The sequence below is a fragment of the Augochlora pura genome, chromosome 8 (assembly GCF_028453695.1).
Source record: "Augochlora pura isolate Apur16 chromosome 8, APUR_v2.2.1, whole genome shotgun sequence".
Classification (NCBI taxonomy): Eukaryota; Metazoa; Arthropoda; class Insecta; order Hymenoptera; family Halictidae; genus Augochlora; species Augochlora pura.
The window spans coordinates 7,633,899-7,655,154 of NC_135779.1; the positions used below are offsets into that span (position 1 = coordinate 7,633,899).

At 46.6% G+C, this 21,256-nt stretch overlaps 4 protein-coding genes across 5 annotated transcripts; 1 reads left to right on the forward strand and 3 right to left on the reverse strand.

The window, feature by feature from the left end:
* The first annotated feature begins 510 nt into the window (after positions 1 to 510).
* Positions 511 to 2,696, forward strand: Caf1-55 (chromatin assembly factor 1 p55 subunit). Its single transcript, XM_078188460.1, has 5 exons — positions 511 to 670; positions 1,174 to 1,672; positions 1,740 to 1,997; positions 2,102 to 2,429; positions 2,517 to 2,696. Exons 1-5 carry the CDS (start codon positions 652 to 654, stop codon positions 2,694 to 2,696), a joined length of 1,284 nt encoding a protein of 427 aa, XP_078044586.1. The 5' UTR covers positions 511 to 651.
* Slob (Slowpoke binding protein) lies at positions 2,531 to 8,404 on the reverse strand. Of its 2 annotated transcripts, XM_078188459.1 has the most exons (9): positions 7,421 to 8,404; positions 5,841 to 6,010; positions 5,396 to 5,661; positions 5,035 to 5,329; positions 4,862 to 4,953; positions 4,464 to 4,589; positions 4,249 to 4,322; positions 4,103 to 4,150; positions 3,873 to 4,003 (listed from the first exon to the last, which is right to left on the reverse strand). In XM_078188459.1, coding segments are annotated over exons 1-9 (1,401 nt in total). In that variant the 5' UTR covers positions 7,750 to 8,404; the 3' UTR covers positions 3,873 to 4,002. The 2 variants fall into 2 exon arrangements, with proteins under 2 accessions (XP_078044584.1, XP_078044585.1); XM_078188458.1 differs by lacking the exon at positions 4,103 to 4,150 and having other exon boundaries at positions 2,531 to 4,003.
* Positions 8,405 to 8,857: 453 nt separating this feature from the next.
* Positions 8,858 to 11,115, reverse strand: LOC144474027 (non-structural maintenance of chromosomes element 3 homolog). The gene is given in 7 exon segments (XM_078188461.1): positions 8,858 to 9,521; positions 9,523 to 9,588; positions 9,650 to 9,778; positions 9,853 to 9,947; positions 10,182 to 10,350; positions 10,418 to 10,737; positions 10,806 to 11,115. Coding segments are annotated over 7 exon segments (936 nt in total). The 5' UTR covers positions 10,810 to 11,115; the 3' UTR covers positions 8,858 to 9,368.
* A 4,084-nt stretch (positions 11,116 to 15,199) lies between these two features.
* On the reverse strand, positions 15,200 to 21,256 carry Net (atonal bHLH transcription factor 8-like protein net). The gene is made up of 2 exons (XM_078189152.1): positions 20,343 to 21,256; positions 15,200 to 17,016 (listed from the first exon to the last, which is right to left on the reverse strand). The coding sequence occupies exons 1-2, from the start codon at positions 20,395 to 20,397 to the stop codon at positions 15,752 to 15,754; spliced, it is 1,320 nt and encodes a 439-aa protein (XP_078045278.1). The 5' UTR covers positions 20,398 to 21,256; the 3' UTR covers positions 15,200 to 15,751.

Consider the following 21,256-nt stretch of genomic DNA (forward strand, 5'->3'; position numbering starts at 1 on the left):
GTATTTATGTGAATTCGAAACTTCGGATCATTTTGGTTAATTTCTTTTGTCGAGAGAGAAAACAAGTGGGTCTCTCTCTCTCTTTTTCTTTTTCTTGAAGATTTAAGAAAACAGCTCAAAATATTCTGGGATTCTTATTCCCAAATATTTGGTAGATACATGTATAGAAGTAGTATATTTTGATACTATATAAACTTCTTTTGCAACAAGTTATTGTTCATTAATTTGTCCCTATAACCGTTTAGGGGCACAATTTGACATCATTCATTTCGAAACAATTTTTTCTTGTTTTAAATTTCTCATAGAGGTTTGTAATTCCACTATCAATAAGAAATTTGAATAGAACAATAAATATTGTTTGAATTATTCGCGGTTATTTCTAGTTTTCTATGGATTCGTTGTACGTCACCACCATCATACTTTAAGGTGTATGTTACAAAAATTTTCGTTTGCTCATTGGCTCATGGCATATCGGCGTAATGGCATGCCATATGTGATTGCACGATGAAAACGCGGCATACACGTTTAAGGCATTCTAGCAAGTAGGCTTGCATTTTTGATGAAATCCGGCTGGGCTTCGCGGCTTTTTGGCGGGTTAAAGGTTTTGTTAGTATTTCACGCAGTACTGTAAAGATTTAACGAAGCCTAAGGATGGGAGATAAAGACGGCGGTAAGAATAAATTAAGTGCACTCATATCTCTGTTATGCTTTCCAATTATTCGTATATTTATAAGTATCAAACGTTCGTTCAAAGGACGCTTTCCATATTATGGTAAACAAGATTCTCGTTTGCGAGAACTTCTTGTAAATCTATCTATGCAAGAAAGTGTCATTGATTTGGAATGGTTGTACGATTTGTTCGTGACGTTTCATTAAAATTAAGAACAAGGGTGAAATTATTTCTTTTTTTTTAATCTAAATGGTTTCAAAGAGAGGTTCTTGTTCACTTGCCGGCAGGTTATCTTACCGCAAGAACATACTGTTTTTATCGGTTGAATTTCAGTCTCCTTCTCCATGGTGTTTGTTTCATGATATATCGAAATTATGTTAAATGGTTTTTGTAGTCGCGTGATAATTGATTTCCTGATTTTATAACCAAACTACATCGGGACCTTGCCTTCCCAGGATCTACTATTTTAACATGTTTGAGAGACTTTTGACTTTTTTTTACAGAGACCTTTGACGATGCAGTGGAAGAAAGAGTTATAAATGAGGAATACAAAATTTGGAAGAAAAATACACCCTTTTTATATGATCTTGTGATGACACATGCTCTTGAGTGGCCATCCTTGACCGCACAATGGTTGCCCGACGTAACTAGACCAGAAGGAAAAGACTATTCAGTACACCGCCTTATTCTGGGTACGCATACTTCTGACGAACAGAACCATTTACTCATTGCTAGTGTGCAATTGCCGAATGAAGATGCTCAATTCGATGCATCTCATTACGACAATGAGAAGGGAGAATTTGGTGGATTTGGATCTGTCAGTGGGAAAATAGAAATCGAAATAAAGATAAACCATGAAGGAGAAGTGAACAGAGCACGGTATATGCCGCAGAATCCTTGTGTAATTGCAACTAAAACACCATCCAGCGATGTTTTAGTGTTTGATTACACTAAACATCCCAGTAAACCAGATCCAAACGGTGAATGCCAGCCTGACCTGAGGTAAGCGTTTGCATTTCGCGATTGTAATCGATTGTTCACGAGTTAATTCGATCGTTATTTTAACCAGATTGAGAGGGCATCAAAAGGAAGGTTATGGGTTGTCGTGGAACCCCAATCTCAATGGATATCTGCTGAGTGCATCCGATGATCATACAATTTGCCTGTGGGACATTAACGCGCCGCCAAAAGAAAACCGTGTTATCGATGCGAAAACCATATTCACCGGACACACCGCTGTTGTTGAGGATGTAGCATGGCACTTGTTGCACGAATCTCTGTTCGGCTCGGTGGCGGACGACCAGAAGCTAATGATATGGGACACAAGGTAACAGCGAATGTCGACAATAGTCAGCATATACATTTCATCACAAACTAAGTCAACTGCATACGAAACGATAGCTTGTTATATACGTTTTTCCTTTCCCACAGGTGTAACAATACGAGCAAACCAAGTCACACAGTCGACGCCCACACCGCCGAGGTCAACTGTTTAAGTTTCAACCCGTACTCAGAATTTATCCTCGCGACAGGTAGTGCTGATAAGACTGTAGCGCTCTGGGACTTGAGGAATCTCAAACTCAAGCTACATTCCTTTGAATCTCACAAGGATGAAATCTTCCAAGTACAATGGTCGCCGCACAACGAGACGATATTAGCTAGTAGTGGCACAGACAGGCGTCTACACGTATGGGATTTGAGCAAAATTGGCGAAGAGCAGTCCAGTGAGGATGCCGAGGATGGCCCACCCGAGTTACTTGTATGTCTCATTCATTTGTTTTCCTAAATTTCAGTTAGATTGTAGCTAGTACTTTTATATTTCATTAATTTGTTTCTTACTGTGCAGTTTATACATGGCGGCCATACCGCAAAGATCAGCGATTTCTCATGGAATCCGAACGAACCTTGGGTGATATGTTCAGTGTCGGAGGATAATATAATGCAGGTATGGCAAATGGCGGAAAACATTTACAACGACGAAGAGCCGGACACACCAGCGAGTGAACTCGAAGCTGGTGCTTCATAAACTGTGAGAAATAACCCATTAAATTATTTGATATTGAAATTTTCTATGAATATACGCGCGCGCACGCGTGAAATTGATCATTCGAGCTAGTATAAGAGAGACGTTAAAACGAGTTTGTACGTTAAAACGAAAAGAACATCAAGAAGCAATAATGTCTATTTTTACTACCGATCTTAAGGCCCGTTCGCGCTTCTAGACGATATAGATCGAACAAACATCGCGAGCATCTGCTACGTCTACGTCTCGTTTTCTTTCACTTATTCTTTCTCTATAATTTTCCGACTAGTTCAATCAATTTCTCCAACCGTTTGTACATGTATAGCTCTAAGTTGAATGTGCTGGATGAAACCGATATTGCCTCTTTGCTCGATTTTCCTCAGGATAAAAGTGAAACGTAAGAATGAAAAGAGAGTCTGCCTGTCGATTCTGTGTCTTTCTTTTCCGTTAGAATTTCGCAATTCATCGCGACATCATCCACGGACGCAACTAACGAAACGGAACAGCCGCACGAATCTGTTTGATTTCGATTCCTATTGACGTCAATTGTTCGACAAACTCGATCTGTATCCGGTGAAACGTTATCGTTTTTCTGATTTCTTTGTGTGAACAGAGAACAGTTCGAGTTTCCGCACCTCGGGGACTGCATTCGACGTTCTTCTTGTTTCGTTCGTCTCTGCATCGTTTCCTTCCATCCCACCCACGATTCACTTTATCACCGAATTATAGCAAACAAACGATCGAAAAAGTACAGTATAAACACATGGTAAAATCTCGATGTGTGTGTGGAAATGGTGTCGAGTTCTCGATGCTTTAAAGTACACTTCATCGTTTTCCTGCATTTTTCATCGATACGGATGTCTTGGATGTGTTTTAATACTTTGGATAATAAAATCGACCGTACGTATTACGACTTTTCTTTATTTTCCTTCTCTATACGGTTTATTAATTTCCATTCTTCTTCTTCTTCTTCTTCTGAATTTCCTTTTTCCACTTTTATTTCTTTTACTAAATATATGTGTATGTATATATGTATAATATTATCGCCGTTAGCTCGTATCGTAGAGGTCTTGAAACGCTTTTTTGGCACTTGGTACAGAAAGATACGAATTCAAGATCCCCGGTAGAATGGCGACGATACGTGTTCTAAAGCCGATCGATCGATTTTCGTAGAAACTTTGTTCCCACAAAATTACACAGCCGTGTTCGATAGTTCGTTGTAGATTTCGTCGAGCAGCGAGTGTCTGCACACTGTCTCTGGTCGGGGCAGAGACAAAGCGTCGACGTCGACCACGTCCAAGCTCGGGACTCTGGAAATCGTCAGAGAAGACGAGTATAAATTCTAACAATGAAAAACGTCACGGTTCTTGATAATCGTCGATTAGTTACGATCCTGGGGTGGTCATTACCAAAATCTGCGTGTTAAATACACGTCGCTTATAGAGCGCGATCTCTGTCTGTTGTGCATGCAAAATGAACGTTTAGCAAAATTTGTTTGTTTCGTTAAACAAAAAATAGGTAAAAACGGATCGGTTTCAACGTAGCCATTTGTTACCTCTTAGTCACGTTTTGCCGTTTAATGCCATCGAGTAAGTTTGCGATCGATGGTGTTAATGTTGGTCGAAATATCTGCGAGAGAAAAACGTGAATTATGAATTAGTGTGTACACCGTTTCCGTGCAAGCTTCCATGCACAGCGGATCCGAAAACGTTTCGAGATTCAGCAAGCTTTCGAATACACCATGCGTCTATTGTTTAATTCTGTTCTTACCGTGACGGGAGCACTGCGCATTTCGCGAAGATCGATGTTTCTGAACAAATCGTGAACAAGAAGCTCTTCGATATTTCTGGGGCGACTAGTCGGTTCGCTGAATATATACTTGAGTAGTTCGATTACCTGTGCAAGGGAATGTTTTCGTCAGCGATTAAATCGTCGCGAGAAATCGATTTTCTCGGGCCCGCGGCAAAACCGAGCAACGATCGTTGCTCGATTTTACAGCGAAAACTGTATAAACGATCTCGACGACAACGAGCCCATGAGAAATAAGAAACACGGAAACAAGCAGAAAAATTAATGAAAAGCTACAGATACAAGTTACAATCCGAAATAGAAAAACAAACGGAGAACCGAAAAAGGCGAAGGGGATAGAGAGATAGAGAGATTTGTACTTGTGGATACATTTCAAGATCCGAGAGTTGCATTGAATTCGGTTTAAACGTTCGCAATTCGTAACCAGCACACATTTCGAATAGCATGTGACCTGGAAGTAGAGATGGTACGTGGTGTGAAATGATTATAAGTATAAAGTTCGAGGAAAAAATTCGTGGATGATCGATCTTACCGAAGGATACAATGTCGATGGGATTAGTCTGCGAGATTCGCGAAGCGATTACCGGATGGATACGGCTGGTGAAACCGAGGAGCGTGTTCTCGAGGCCGGCAAGCCTTGCAACGCCGTTTTGAACGAGCACGTTGCCGGAGTGCAAATGCGTTACCATTGGGAATTCTCTTTTCTTCAGAAAAATCAACGCCTCCAACACTTGCCGGCCCATTTGTTGAATCTGAGGCAAGGGCAGGCCTTTGCCACGGGCCGCGTACTTCTGGCCCCAATCCTCGTTCCAGCCGGTTCTTTCGATCTGCCGAGCAACAATCAACGTCTCTCGTCTCGATTAGGCACTCCACCGCCACTCCGCCATACTCACCCCGTAAATCAGATCCTTCAGGCTGCCTTGACTGATGGGCTGTACCACGATCACGTAATTCTCGCGTTCGTATTCGAGAAAATCGATGTCGAATATAGGGCATATGTACGGATGCTGTAACGCCAAAAACAAGTCGCTTAAAATGTTTTTCGTCAGTGAGGAAACGGTCAACGAGCAATTGCTGCTCAACGGCGCCAAGGTGATCAGTCGATCGGTCTTTAGGGAAGTGTCCCGCACCGCGAACCAGTGTTTGTTCACCCTAGAGCCTGAAACATCACGCGAAAAAACGAACAAACGGGCGAGAAATTTATGGAAGTTTGTCTATCGAAAGATGATGTTGCGCCAGGAGAGACCGTCGAGCGACGGGGTGCATCGGGGAGTGGAGAGGCATGTGGGCGAGGAGGAGGAACGAGGTGGAGATTGAGCGGAGGGCTCGAGGGCTTACCGAGATTATTCAGCTGCTTCACGAGACTATAGCGCGGTGTTCTTCGGATATAAGCCTGGCAAATTGATAAAGCACGATCTCGAGATCTTTTCTCCATTTCCATGTACTCGCTGGCATCCTCGCACACCGACGGCCCGTGGCCCAACGCCGTGTAGCTGTGTCTTCCGTTTCTGTCTCGGTCAAATTTTCATTTCGATCACATGATTCCTATTTTCCTATTTGTTGCGACTACGTTTATCGTGATTTCATTTGTCCAGTCTCGACATACAGCGATGCGCATGATTATTAGACCGCGGATGTTTATGCAAAATAAAAAATGTCCCTATCAATTCTTCAATATTTCTAATAACTTCGAATTAATATATCGGCGATGTTAGTTTCTTTAAATCTTTTCTTTGTTTTAAAATACACTTACTCATGTTTCCCAGAAATGCATAAAATCCACAATTTAATCATTGTAATCTCAAAGTAACTTTTACATAATTTACTAAAAAGAAATTATGTTCGTATGTTTCTATTTTTGGTATGGTTCTATTTTTTCTGTATTGCTATTTATTCATTTATTCGAGCAAAACATAGATTTATTGACTAACTCGATACTTGTAATATAGAAATATACAACTGCGATGTTCCGTTAAGTTTCATTTAAATCTCGCTAAAAGTGTAAAAGTCACTTTGCATCTAGAATTATTCATAATATTGTAATTCTGCCAATAGTTCGAAAAGGGCGGAGAATAGAATTGGTTAAAACTACCTGACAAACGCGGCCGATTCGATCGTAAGTGCGGAACATCGTTCGAAATGAATTTCACGATCGGGTGAACGATTTCTCGAACGATGCCAGTAACGGATTAGATTCTCGAACCAACGATTACAAACTGGATCGGTCTCGTTTGGTTTGCCAGCGAGCAGCCATCCGTCTCTGCGAGCGCAACCAAGGGTTTCATCCAATAAGATCACCAGTGGAAATTCATATCGTTGTCGTCGATGTTCCACCCCTAGCCTCTCTATTTAATTTGATACACGTTTCATCGAGTCCCTGTTATATTGAATTCTTTGTTCGCGCCGCGCTCTGTTTAATTCCGACTTGTTTTCGCTGCTAATTACCGGAATAGACACAGGATGCTCGCGATCTACAGGTAATCGATCCCGTGATCCGTTAAAAAGCTGGCTCATCGACGACAGTTCGATAATGAGAAAGAACGATACCCTAGCGAACGCCGTCTTCTCGGCGGTACCCGTTTCCCTCGAAATCGGAAGCTATGCGAAAAATTCCTGTGACGATCCAAGGTTTGTACAAAGCGATTCGTCCCCGTCGAACTATCGGAGTCCATTGTACCCGACATACTAATTCGAAATCGAAACACGCGATTCAGTTTGTAAACGAACGCGGTCGAACGGAACGTGTCCCGCGAGGTTGTCGGGGTTTAATCGCGAGACGGGTAATTCGAAATTAGCGCGCGAAAAATTTTCGATCGGTAGATCGAGCAACAAGAAACGAACTAAGGTCGCCTTCCTCGCAGCGAAAAATGATCAGTAACGAATCAACGTATGGTTCCCATCTTTGATGACCAGATTACCTGACGTCCGGTTCCTTGCAGCCTCGTGCAGCTGACACGCGACTGAACAGTATCTTGGCTAGATTGTCGATTTTGGTGGTCAGCTGGTAGCCCTTCTCTTCGTCGCTGTCCTCATCCTCGATACTCGCGCTTCTTCCACGACGGAGCGTCCCGCGCGCCGAGACCATGGCCTCGGAGTCGAGCTCGATGGCGCTTTGAGTTCTCCGGTTGACAGCCCGACGTTTCCGTCTTGTCCTCGGTCGTTCCTGCCAGAACCTGTCATGACCGGTAACGTCCGATTCCTTGTGGTCTTCGTCCCTCTTGTTCAAGTTTTGATAGAGGTTAAACATGATTGGATCTCGATCGTGCTCCTGGATCGGGAAATTCTCTCGGCTTTAACGAGAGGGCATCGAACGACACGCGCGATTTTCAATCCGCGTCTTCGAGCGTTTCCTTTTGGTCGAAGTCCCGTCTGTTCAATTTTAGGATAGGCAAAACCACTTCTAAAAGAGGAACTTCACCGTATCCAATTTCTCTCTGTTTGGCTCTCTCCGTGTATTTCGCGGCAAATCTCGAATGAGTCCGTAGGGCGCATGGTATTATAGGTACGTCCTTTGTCATGCAATGAGGGTCCTACCAAAGGTACACGCCTTGGCGTCAAGCCTCGAGACGACTCCTTTTCTTCGATCGCAGATGATTGGTCCCGTTGTTTCCCTTTTGCGAGCCTGAGGGAAGTCAGGCGCGCGGAGAACGTCGGATGGTCCCCTAAGTCCCGGTAGCAACAAACCACCGGGAGGAACAGGTGTGTTATCAAATGCTACGTGTGTTTAATGTGCCGGGCAATGAAACGATTCCTATCGTGGAAAAAGAAAGCGAACGGATGATGATGAAGGTGCGCGCGGTACTGCGCCACTACGAACCGCGCGCGCCACCCACGCAGCGCAACCACCTATCCACCAAACCCGACTGGAACACCGTCGAACACTGACCACCACCGCCGACTCGCGCTCCGAGCCAGCCCGGCCTGACATACATTTCCCGCATTGCTGGCTCAACGGCCGCTATATAGCATTAGAAGGCTATATAGAAGTCTCTCCCATCGCCCTCATCCACCCCGTCTCTCGCCATCTCGCCCCTGCGCAATCTCCATCCGCCATGTCTTCACGCAGCTCTTACTTACCCTCTCGAATCACGTATCCCTTGTTTAACGTCTGCACGATCTTTTACGGATTCATTTGTATCGTGTCTCCAAGCCGCGCGATCTACCCTCCCTTTTCATGCGAGAGCACCCCCTCCTCGTGCTAGAGTAGGCTTCGACCGGTAGTCTTCTAACGCCGGAAATACTCCAACACCAACACCCTCGCGATTCTCGAAAACAGGGTAAGAGATTCAGTTCTAGCCTAGATCGGAAATTTAGAAAATTAGGATACTCCGATTTTTATTCATATTCACAATTAATGAGCGACTTCTGGACATTTCGTTTTATTTCGACCCTATTTTCTAATTTAGAGATTGTCGAGAATAGAAGAACGGTTTAGAGATACAGGATAAATGCTTCATCATTTATTTTAAACAAGCAATGTTTGTCTTAGAACGTTTGTTCTGGCACTTACATTGTATAAGTTTCCGGAGTATGATTTGAATCTCTTCGAGATTCAATTTGATTGGGGACACGGCGGGAAAGTTCTACCACTACACGATTTCACGTCATTATCTTCTTTTATTGTTCCGTTCTTTTCTTGTTGCTATACGCTTCACACGGATCGTCGAATTGTACGACGTAACGCCGGAAGAAAATATGAATCCAATTAGATTCGGTTAAAACTAGGCCAATAGGACACGTTTCAGATTCCTCTGACCCCAATGTTGAACTCGAAGACCGCACACGAACTTTAATCTCGCTCCGCAGTTTTACGGCTGCACTCAGGGTCGTTTTAGAGAAAAGAGAAAAGAAAAAAACGTTGATTTCTTAAACTAGGAAAAAGGTAATGGTCTTCAAAACGGTTTCATGGTTCCGTTTAGTAAACAATAGTATATTCTGCTGCTTCTGTTTCCCTTTGCTTTTCTGTGGCACAACCGGATGCGATAATTCATCTCCGATACGCACAACTCGAGCGATTCTATCTTTCTCGTGCTAACAATGCTTTATATTGCAATGGCCAATTATCTAGCGAACATCCCTGGTACATCTAAAAACAATAAATGTTAGTATGCTATCGAAGTGCTGGTTTGCTGTGAATATTTTCTGACCTCAGATACAAATTCCAAGGCTGTACGACGAGAAAATTCGTGTTCTGCGCGTGGTCCCCATTTATACTGTACGGTCGCCGTATTATCTGTTTCCTTCAATTTTTCAAGATATTTTTGGGCAACAAATACCTATGTAAGAAATGTGCTTTAAGTTCACAAAAGATTTCTAATCTGCTATTTGTTATAATTTTCTGTTTCAATACCTCTGTTACAATATGCTTTACATGACCAAAATAACTATGTTCATCACCATTTTGTAATATGAGCCCCAGATGTTTTAGAAAACCCAGTAGAGACCCTAGAACAGATAACAATTAATATAAAGTAATATAGGGACCTTTCCTGTTATTCTTCTTCCAATTTTGCTACTTAAATGATTCCTTGTATTGCATAAATCTTTCTCATGTATTGCTTAAACAATTTCATTCTATTATCACAACCTAAAGCATGATTTGATATATATACCACAATTGATACGAACATAGTAGTGGATAAGTTACAAGAAGAATACTAAATTGATGCTATTAATTACCTTCTGTGCAGTAGTCATCGCTCATAAATACATGGGTAAGGACTAGGAACAATAATACTTGTCTGCTTGCATCAGCTCTTTGGCGATTAATATGAGGCAAATCATTGTCTAATTCATTTACCAATATATATTTGTTACCTTCTAATTCCACTAGTTTGTATCCGAATATCTGCAAACACGATTGTTTATTCACTGACAAAGTTAAAATGTCAACTAAATTGGACATCAGTTTGTACCTTTGATAACACCTGCTTAGCTTTATTTAACATATGAGAAAATTGTTTTCCTTGCCCTGCAAGCACATTCTTTACTATTTGTGCCTTGTTAATAGGCTGTTTTTTTCTATCTGATATGAGTATATATTTTATTACGTTGTTGGTAAGTCTATTCTCTTCGTCTGAAATTATACGATGCAGGGAGACTGTTGTTTTGCTTGTGCTTGGATCAACTTGCGATAGACTCCCAGTTTCATAATTTGTGGCCTTTCTGCGTCTGCTACCACTTGGTTGCGACAAAAATCTATCTTGCGACGAGTCTGATTTGTTTCGTGGTAATACTGTTTGAACAAATAATAATTAGTTAATACGTCGTTACAACGAATAAATTATAGTGTTCATTACCAACCCATCTTGTGCAGTACAATTGTAGATAGACGCTTCTTTTGAGTCAAGTTGTTTGGAACATGGAAGTTTTTCGCGGGAAACTTTTTATTCTACATATGTAGTACGTACGCAGTTACAGTTTAGTTTACAGCCTCACAATGCCATTTCACGTCATAAACATTTCGATAGCTTCACCAGGTATTGTTCATTATATTTTGTGATACAGAATGCATTTGTTTAAACCGATTATGTATCATTTGATGAATTTATTCCTTCCCTGTCATATGGCCATTACTAATCTGCTTTAGCTAGCAAATGGTGACAGATGTATCAGGAACGTCTGCTTAGGTTAGGATAGGTTCGAAATTTGGAAACAGTGATGAACAGATTATTGGATGAGTTATAAATATTCCTTATTTATTTTCAATGAACATGTAGTAACAATTATCGTTAGTTGCAAAGTGTTTAAATTAATATTTCTATGAAAAGTTATAATGGAAGTAGTTGGTGGTGCCATCCACGACAAAACGTCTAACTTAATAACCAATTAGTACCACGGTGTTCCCAACAGATGTCGCAAGAGAGACCAAAATTTATACAATCCTGCAATTAGAAACTTCTCCGATCAATTTACACTTTACAGTTCACATTAATTTATTTAAGCGTGAATAATATTACCTTATGTTCACAAAGGGAAAAGCTATAAGAAGCAGCAATTGCTGTCGAATACCACCGGTTTTTAACAACAAATAATTACCGCCTGCAAGAGTCTATACGACGCATTTTCAATTTCAATTTGTTTATTATTATTTCTAGAACGCTTTTCCATAAATAATATACAAAAATTCGTTTTTTATATACCACTTGCAAGAGCAGTAAATGATATTGAGTGCAACTTCCTCGTCCCCGACGATAAGATGCTATTATAGTATAATTAGGTACAACTGGAAGTCATTTCTATTTCCACTCCAACCTTCCGTTTGACTTGCGCGGCACATAATAACCGTTAATTGGCAACTAATTTGTCGAATAATCTCGGGAAACTTTCGTAAACGCTGAAAACAATTGTTGGTAAACGTAGGGGTAGTGTAAAACACGATTCTCGATATGTGGTGCGCAAACATACGCGGCAATCCTGCACGCGTGCAATCGTTTATTAACATCAGAATCGCTGAGCTTTAAAAAAAATAGTTCGTATTGTTATTTAAAAATAACAAGGCTAAATTCGTCGAGTCATTGCACAATTTTAATTAGAAAAAGTATTTGAATAATAGAATACATTTGGCAGTCGCCCATTACAATCTCAATAGCGATAGAATAAAAGATCTGAGATCGGTAGTCCTAGTGTTACAGTTTTTATCGGTGTAATATTCAGTATTCCAATCGAAATAGCGTTCCATTGGCTTCGCAAAACTGTCCAATGATAGCGACTCGAAATTAAAACCTTCTTAGATATATTGTACGTGCACCCTTGCACACCTTATAGTTCTATATTCCTCACGATGTCGATGCTTGAGATCAGGTATCGGACTGTACATGATAGAGACGGAGCTTTTTCGGAGATTACTCTGAAATGTGCTGCAAAGTGGTATCATCCAATCTGATTTGTGTGATCTCTTCTGCAGCACATTTCAGAGCAGTCTCCGAAAATGCTCTGCTATGTGTATTTAATCTTGTGCCCTGCTCAAAATTATTCGAAATTCGAAGCTCTCGCGTCGCGCATATTTCTATCAGTACAATTATCTTTTCATAAGAGCTTCGTATTTCTACGTCGATTGTCGATCGAGGAACGCGTTCGATGTTTTTCGAGCACCCTATACACTGGTCTGGCCGCACCGTCGCGAAACACCGGAGGAAACTGGCTCGTATGCGAGAGCTTGGCGCCACACTGTCGCATCCTATATACAGAATCACTCTCGCACGAACTATACGAGCACATACTTGAACGGAGAAAACGCGTACACGCCGTAGTCGTGGCCACCGCATGGCGGCATGCCTACACCTGGAGGGAAAAACCAGGGAGGTAGATGGTGAGGTAGCTGATGCCTGATCCCTTGCCTGTGATTCGCACGGTGGAACGGTATCGTTTTTCCCAGTCGTTCTCCTTCTACCTCCTCTTACCATTTTCTCTATTCCCTCCGTTTTCCGCGCGCCCTCTCTCTCTCTCTTTTTCTCTCCGTTCGATATCTTCCCGATACGCAACTCGTTACGGTGCTTCTCAGCGGAGGAATCTCCCTCCCTCTCCCCTTCTAATTTTCATCTTTGCTCATTATCAATCGCTTTGATCGCCGGGAACCAACAAGATGGATCAACACCTTTGCTTCTGTGGAGTCTAGCTATAGTTTCTTCTTGTTAGATAATTTTCATTCTTTCGCAGAGTATGTACTTTTCTGTCTATGCATCCTTGACCGATGGAAATCTTTGCCGGAACACGAAACGAAGTAGACTTTTGCAATGACAGATTATCTCGGTATCGTAGGAAATATTGAATACCATCCTAATTTTCTTACCTGTATCTTACACGTACTCTATACTTCTGCATATATTACAGTCACAGCATGGCTGTATCTTTTTTTATTGACACCTCGACTGTCACGTCAACAATTTCAAAAAGTTCATAAAATTATTATTATTATTATTATTATTCTTTATTTGACGAGCTCGGCAAACCCTTCTAATGTACAGCTTAACCGGAGATACATTATATCGAAAAGATTCTGCTTTTGTCAATATGAAAATGTTTAATGTTTAGCAGTGATTTCAGTTACTCGAATTACTATAATATACAGAATCAAATTCCAATTAAAAAGTTAAATTGCATATACACTATTAGATCGAATCATAAATAACTTCTCATGCAGCTAGGTAGGTATAATCTATTGCACGTATCTGTCCACTGTGAGTCATCGGGATAAACGAGTTTTTGCCGTTACTAAATAGATTAGAGCAAGAAATAAACAAACAGAGAAATAAATGTCAAGTCAAAAGCAAAAGTTACTTACGAATCAATCTAATAATTTTCTGACATTCTTACGTGTTGTAGACTCAAATAAGACGGGGGGACGCAATAGATTAGCATATGAACGCAGACGACACGGCAGTCAAAGTATTAATCATTAATTGCAATCAACAGGGGATGATCATCCCCTTTCCATTCATTCTCCAGTTATTATGAAAATCGTCTACATAATTGCGATATAGTCATTCGTTCGTTCACTCTTTTACAAGCAAAGATCTAATTGCAATTCACGTTTAGGACCAGAAAGAATTGCGATCGCTTAATGATGACCATCAGGCAGTATGTAGCAGAGAACCGAAGAAGACGGAAGTGGGAAAGTAAGCGAAGGTGGCGAGGCGAAATGACGTTCTGGGTTCAGCGATACAAAGTGGCGTGTGTGCCTGGTAAACGCGAGAGACGGTACGCATGCATTCGCGTAGGTCGTTCGACATAGAACGACATAGAACGTTGGCGGTTGCTGGCTGGCTGTTGGCGGCCGGCGACGGTCAACTGGCGCCAACGTTCTGGCAACCTCCCACCAGACACGCTACACACGTATATAGAAGTTTGCCTCGTTAAGCGCTGCTTCACGGTTACACTGTTCCACATAAATTCCCCGATTATTCGGCGAGTGATTTCATTCGGCGCGGATGGGTTCGGGGACGCGTCGCAGATCGGTGGTTCCGCGGGTTGGAAAGATCGCGCGCGTCGTCGAACAACCGGGGAACGGTTGGCAGTACCGATTATTATTCGCGACGTGTAACCGTCGAAAATTTGGCGATGCTTATGAAACCGGTGAACGCACCTGCGCTATGTAGCAGGTGCACGCGTGCAATTTCTCGTGGTAGCGAGAGTAGCCTCCGCGTATGCAAGAGCTTGTCCCGATGTCTCTTCCGTTCGGTGTCGGTCTTGTCGACGAAACGATAGATCGTGTTGCCGATCGGTCCAATTGTCGTAAACGAGGTGTTGCCAGCGGGGAAGCGGGAATCGGTTCGCGAAAGGAAGCGGGAACGAGTCCGGGAATAAAGGAGCAGATGTTGTTTCGCGTTCTTGACATCTCCCTACCGTGGTTGGCGAGCAAGTCCCACTTGTCGGCCGTGTACGTCTCATTCCGTATCGACGACACCGGTGTCGCACCGGTGGCCATGTTAGGGATTATGTTTTGCCGGCGGAGAAGTAGCCGGCGAGCTCCGAGTCCCGACGCGTGGAAAAAAGGCGACCGAGTTGACCGAAGCGATACCATGAGAAGGTGTACCGAGGCCGGTTCTCGGACAAGTAAGTCTCCGGCGAGCAAAATCTGGTCGCGAGAACACCGATGTAACATGGTCGACGCCGGAAGGAAGGAAGCGAAAATTCTATTTATACGCGGGGATCAGCGTTTACGATAAAATCGTGAGCCGAGTGTCTCGTCGCGACTCGACTCGTCGGCACGTCCTTATCGGCTCGTATTAGGCCGCGGTGCTGATAGCGATCGCGTTTCGCGCAGTAGACGTCGCGCTCGAAAAATCTGCTCGCAACCGGTTGCAAAGGAATCGGTTCGCGGAGGCAGGCGCAGGTGCGGGCAGGATTCGTTGGCGGGTTGCAATAAATGGACACGCGGGACACGATTTCGACTCGTTTTGCCTTTTATTTGTCTCAAGTTCGACGGAAGCGAGCTCGCAAACGCTCGAAATCCTCTTACAACGTAGAACATTACATTCGCGCGACATCTCGTCCGATGGGACATATACTGCGGACTGTGGTACCGACTCATCTGATCCGTGTCACTCCTGGATTTAGTCCACGTTGTCCGTGGTCATTCCAGTTGGTTCCAACGAATGACGAAACGGTTAGATTTACAGCATGGTGTGATAGCGAGGCAAAGCGAAGCAACGCAACTCAGAGACAGAGTAGCCTCGTTGCTTCGTAGGCGCCAATGTCGGGCGTCCGTCTGTATGAAATTCGTGGTATCTCCGTGTTCTCGGGCTCGTTCAGTCTTCTTTCCTCTTCCTGAGCTTGCCCTCCGTCTGGATGGTCCTCGACACGAGATCCACGCAAGCCCCCAGCGACGCGGTGTTCGTCGACTCTCCCTCAGGGGTGCCGACGATCTTGCCGAGAGTCATGATGTAGCTGCAAGCGATCCTCAACACGGACAGCTTCGACAGCTTTTGATTGTGGGAATAGGCCGGTATGGCGCGTCTCAAGGTGTCGAACGCGGCGCTTATCGTATGCACCCTGGTCCTTTCTCTGGCGTTCGCCTCTATCCTTCTCTCACGGGTCATGTTCTTGTAGTTTCTCTGCTGGCCGACCGACGAGTGTTGCCTCGCGTGGTTTGTCTGCGCGTTCGTCGGCATCGTTGGCGAGGAGTCGCCGTCGTTCGATGTGACCATCGGCCGACGGTTTTCTTGACGATTCAGCAGTAGACACGAGGACGACGCCGACGTCGAGGCTGACGAAGAGGTAGAGGAGGAAGAGGAAGACGAGGAGGAGGAGGAAGACGACGCCGACGAGACGTTCACCCGATCTACCGGATAGGTCCTTTCGTAGGTTCCGTTGACCGCCGGATGCGACGGCACCCTGCTCTCCACTTCTCCTCTGAGGACGAGCGACAAGGGTTCTTCTTGCAGTCTGGGATGCGCACCGCTCGCGACGCCGTCGTTCGACGTCGAACTTACGTTCGCGTTCGCGGCGTTGTTGGCCGAAGTTGTCTCGTCTTTTGGTCCAGCAGGGTGATCTCGTCTCTCGATCCGCGACAGACGAGACTGCGTCGAGTGTCGAAGCCTCGTCGCCGAATCCTCAGTTCGATGGGACTCCCTTCGAGCTTGGAAAGCTTCCTGTTCTTGCCTATCATTGGGCGCATCCGACACGACTGGCTTGAACGTAACAGACGCAGCGACAGACGGTGCGGGAAGAGCCTTCTCCGCGACGATTGTCGACGAACTCGCTTCGGCGGTTTTGCTCGAGCTGCTCCACGGTCTGAAGGGACTCGGGGAGCTGCTGGCCCTGGTCTCTTCATCGTCGGGGACCACCGTCGACTCGTCGATCCGCTCGAATCTCCTTTTCTTCAACGGTGCTGTGCTCGGCTCCTGGATTTTCCGGGGTTCTGCCAGCTTCCTCTTATTCCTCAGCGATATCGGAGTCACGTGAACTTCCAGACTGTCATCCGACGCGCTCGGCGAGTGCAGGCCTGACATGTCGTCCTCGTCCGCTCCGCTCGAGAAACCGGCATCTCGATCCGAACCGGCCATGACTCCAGCTGAAATCAAACGAATAATTGCTGTCACGTAATCTGAACTCTTAGAATTGCGTAGAAGAGTTTGGTTGTTTCGCGTTACGGAATAAGAGGGCGCGAAGGGGTCGGGTTCTATCTTCGATAGAGTTCCGTGGGCGAGACGATTTTGGGCTGTGCCGTGACGCCACGCGCCGTCTCGCATCGTTTCGCATCGTCCCGCATCGTCTCGCCTCGTATAGCTGAGAAGACGAGAGATGTTTTTAGGTTTGGTGCGTCACCCAACTGGTACCATCTGGCGCACAGGTCTCGCCCGAGATTCTAACACGCTTCTCTTTCCGTATTTCCGTCGCCGCTATCTATCGGGTCCGCACGCAGACGTCGCCCATCGCGCATTGTGCATTGTACTTTGTACGCCGTCACCAGGCCGGCTCGATCCGTTAATCCCCGATCCGCCTCGGCGAATCGAACATGCAAGCAGCATCGCCTGTTCCAACTCCCGACTACTCTCCGCGGACGATTTAAACGATGGGAAAAGCTAGCCTGGGAGGGGATCGGAGACCACATGGCGCTGGCGCCAGCCGCTCTTCCTCCTCGTTCTTCTTCTCGTTCCTCTCGTTTCGTTGCCTTTTGCGGAGTCGACTGCGCGGCTCCAATCCGATCGGTCTTCTTCTGTCGGTCTCTCGGTCTCTCGGCCTCTCGACGAACCACGGGGGACATCGTCCCGAGGATTACCTCGTCCGACGATCGTTTCGTTCGCCTCGCAACCCCGTCGTACTCTTTCCATCGGGAAACGACGGGCGATTAATGGACAGTCGCGTCTTCCGGTTAGCTATCTCGGCGAAAAGGTCTTGCGACCGTCTCGAGATCGATTTCACCGGCGTCGGCCGGGCCTCTTCTCGGTTGTGTCGAGAGGAGAAGATAACTGGTCGGGCGCACCTGGCGACAGCGTGGGTCGCGCGCCCACCGAATTTATCGTTGCTCCGATAAGCCTCGTCGCCTTCGATACCGAGCATCTGGTCGCTCTCTCTCTCTCCTCGTTTCTCGACCTTCTCCTCTCTCGCTCTTGCTCTTTCGGTCGCGTTCCTTCTGCCATGCGAAACCGTGTAGCGGTGGGCGAAGAGGCGAGAGGAGGAAGAGGAAACGGCGGAGATAAACACGGTCTCTATCGACGCGACGCGACTCGCCGTTTCGTTGACGAGGCTATATAGAAAATGGGTCGAGAAGCGGGGAGCAGTCGATTCAGTTTCGCGAGATCCCGTTCCGTGGAACGTGAGTCCAAGAGCCGTCTCACGACCACGACCACGACCACGACCGTCGGACACGTGTCTTCTCGGCATTGTACTCGTGAATATCTAGAAGCCACCTTCGCTGTCCCGTTCGGCAATTGTTCAAACAAACCGAAATAACCGTGGACATCTGTGTAAACTGGCGTAAAGGCGAGCCGTGCTACCCACGCGTTGCGCGTCGCGCGCGCCTTCGTCGAGGAGCCGAAAACGCGGGCTCCGGCAGACACGGGAATGCGCTTCCCTCGCTCGAATTCTCCCGCGGATGCTCCGGACCGCGCGTCGCTGATTTCTTGAATACTCTGGCGCTAACGAGCGAAAGTCTGACCCTCGATAAGCGATCGAGAAAGCGCGCAGAGACCGCGTCCCACCTTCGTCGCGCGAGCATCGGCGCCGATCAATGGAAAAATCGACCCTGAATTTCGTCGCGGTCGCTTCCGCCCAACGTCGAATTTTATGATTACAATGATCGAGGAATGCAGAGCCGACGATTGCTCGCGGTTTTCAAGCGAAGTAAATTAGTTACGCGGTACTGAAACATTGACAAAGAAATCGGCGGTGAGGGATGCAGATCTCGCGGCTCGGTATTCGGAAATTCCGCTTGTTCCTGACGCGACGCGTGGTCGAGGATCGCAAACGGCGCAGCGGCCGGCACAAATATTTACTCGGTGAACGCGACGGAGAGCTTGTTCCAAGAATATCGAGATATCGACTGGTCTTGATACGCGAACGAGTCTGCGAACTGCTTCCTTCCTCCCGAAATTAACCGCGAGTGCGACCGCACCGACGCTCGCGAGACGCGCGCGACGATAGTCCGGAGACGCGTCGATCGAGCACGATTCGTTTGTCCAGATAACGCTGCTCCAGCGATCCGTCTTCGCGACCTTGTCCTTCGACCTTTGCCGAGAACGGCCGTTGGCGCGATTCGTACTGATTCGGACGCGAAATCGTTACGGAAACCTACGGTGCGATCGAGGATTTGCGGACACGTCGGGCCGACGAAATATCAGGGCGAAGAGAAATCCTGGGCGATCGGGAACGAAAACGTGAACGAGGGAGACGGACAAAGAGGAGGAGAGGGAGCCTCCGGCACTCCGGAGAGTGTCGAACGGAAGAGGTTCGGTTCAGGTAGCAGGTGCGACTTTGCGCACAGGTGGGTGGAAGGTTCGGCGCTTCCCGAGGCACCGTCGCGCCGTCCCCTCGCCGCGCCCTCTCCGCAATCCATCGCTTTTTAATCGTCGCTTTTTCTACCTGTGCGTACCTCTGCCGCGCCACACAATAGGGTATCGATTACATTCGGGACATCGACAGTTAAATCTGGTTTAACTGGCAATCGCGGCACTCCGCTCGTCCCGCGATTTCGGAGCGATCGAAGGGCGACCGAGTCGCGTTCTCGGAAACGGTTGTCGATCCGATCCGCCTACGCGCGGCGATCGTTCAGGATCGAGAGACGATCGGGAGACCGTCTATCGCGATTAGGCGATGAGTTTCGAGTTTGGTCAAGGGCTCGTTTGTTGGTTTGTTCTGGTCTTCGGCGTGCTTGGGTGCTTCGACGGTTCGTCGCCTGCTCGATCGTCTGCTCGCTCGTCTGTGTGGCAACCCACGCTGGCGCCGCCGCGCCCGTCTCTCTCTCGCGTCTTTCATGCCTCGCTCGCGTCCTCCTTTTCTAGCGACCGGCCCCCCCTGCTGCCCCCGTCCCCGACTTCTTGCCATCCAGCACAATCCGTCGTCTTTCTCAGCTTCTCGCTTGCGTATCTGTCCGACGAGACACGCACGCTCTCGCATACTTGCCCGTTTCTCTCTCGTTCTCTCGCCCCGTGTTCCTTAACTCTTCCCGTCCGATGGTCGCATCCTAGAAGACCGTTTCGCGACACCGTGCCTCGATCCCGTCGCGATACCGAGCCAGGGATGGCCTGGCGGCGCCGCGGCGTTCATAACAATCGTTATCGTCCCTCGCTACCGAACGTCGCGTTAATCGTCCCACCCAGGATTACCGCGACGCAAACGAACCGCGATTTCGTTCGGCCCCAGTTCTCGATAGATTTCAAAGAAAATTTGTAGATTTACCTTTCATCAGATCGGACAGCTCGGAGGTGGACTCGACGACGCGATTGGTGCTCATTTTTCCGGCTGATATCGCAAAATCCGCTTTCACAACCCTTACGAATCCTGATCACTGTACGCGCACTGTGTATTGCGGTGCGATGCACTGGTTACGGGGGCTGGATCCCATGCACACGTGTAGAAGAGTTCCCTTGTTCTTCGAACAGCTTGTCTCGGTAGCGTATAGCAGGCCCGACTAATCCAAATGTCTCGAACCACTAACAAAACAGCTTGTCTGCTCCGTGCAGAGGATCCCCGCTGCACAACTGGTTCGAACGAACGAACGATCGACCGATCGATGCTCGAGATAGAAAAGCTCTGAAGCACACCGTGTCCTCACTCGATCGCGGTCGACGATGAACTGACTGGCCGCCTCGTGGGTTCGAGCCTCTTTCATCGGATACGCGTGCGAGGGAGTCCCAACAGTCCCGACTGGCCTGCCTGCGACTTTGCTGGCTCTAACGTTACCCCTACCACTGCCGCCACTGGCACCACCACTACCATCGTACACCGCCGACACACCGGTGTGTTGTCGCGCCGGTTGTTCTCTCGCACGGTCACCAACACAGTGCCGTCGGATGTTGTTCTTCTTCTGGTCAGCTTCGGGACCACTACGGCGAACACGTCGTAGGTAGTGGCGTTAGCCCGAATACTTACTGGCACCGGTACGCGATAAGGCACGACCCGAGGAGAATCGGGTTCGCGCGGCGCACACGGAAACTCGATCGGTTCTCGAGCGTGTCACGGCCCGAGACTCTGATTCCAGACTCGTTGCAACGTCTGGTCCGCGATGCAACGGGACGAAGCGGATCGTTAGAAACGATCTCGCGAGATCTGTGTCGCGTCGTGGACGGTGGCGCGGTATCTCTCTCTCTCTC

Excerpts from the sequence above, each read along its gene's own strand:
- Caf1-55 (XM_078188460.1), top strand. Across the intron at positions 1,673-1,739 it reads GAATGCCAGCCTGACCTGAG|ATTGAGAGGGCATCAAAAGG; the intron begins GTAAGCGTTTGC and ends TATTTTAACCAG. Across the intron at positions 1,998-2,101 it reads CTAATGATATGGGACACAAG|GTGTAACAATACGAGCAAAC; the intron begins GTAACAGCGAAT and ends CCTTTCCCACAG.
- Slob (XM_078188458.1), bottom strand. The coding sequence starts at position 7,749 with ATGTTTAACCTCTATCAAAACTTGAACAAGAGGGACGAAGACCACAAG. Across the intron at positions 6,011-7,420 it reads TGCAAGGAACCGGACGTCAG|AAACGGAAGACACAGCTACA; the intron begins GTAATCTGGTCA and ends TGACCGAGACAG. Across the intron at positions 4,954-5,034 it reads CATCGACATTGTATCCTTCG|GTCACATGCTATTCGAAATG; the intron begins GTAAGATCGATC and ends CTCTACTTCCAG.
- Net (XM_078189152.1), bottom strand. The coding sequence starts at position 20,397 with ATGAGCACCAATCGCGTCGTCGAGTCCACCTCCGAGCTGTCCGATCTG. Across the intron at positions 17,017-20,342 it reads GCTGTCCGATCTGATGAAAG|CTGGAGTCATGGCCGGTTCG; the intron begins GTAAATCTACAA and ends GTTTGATTTCAG.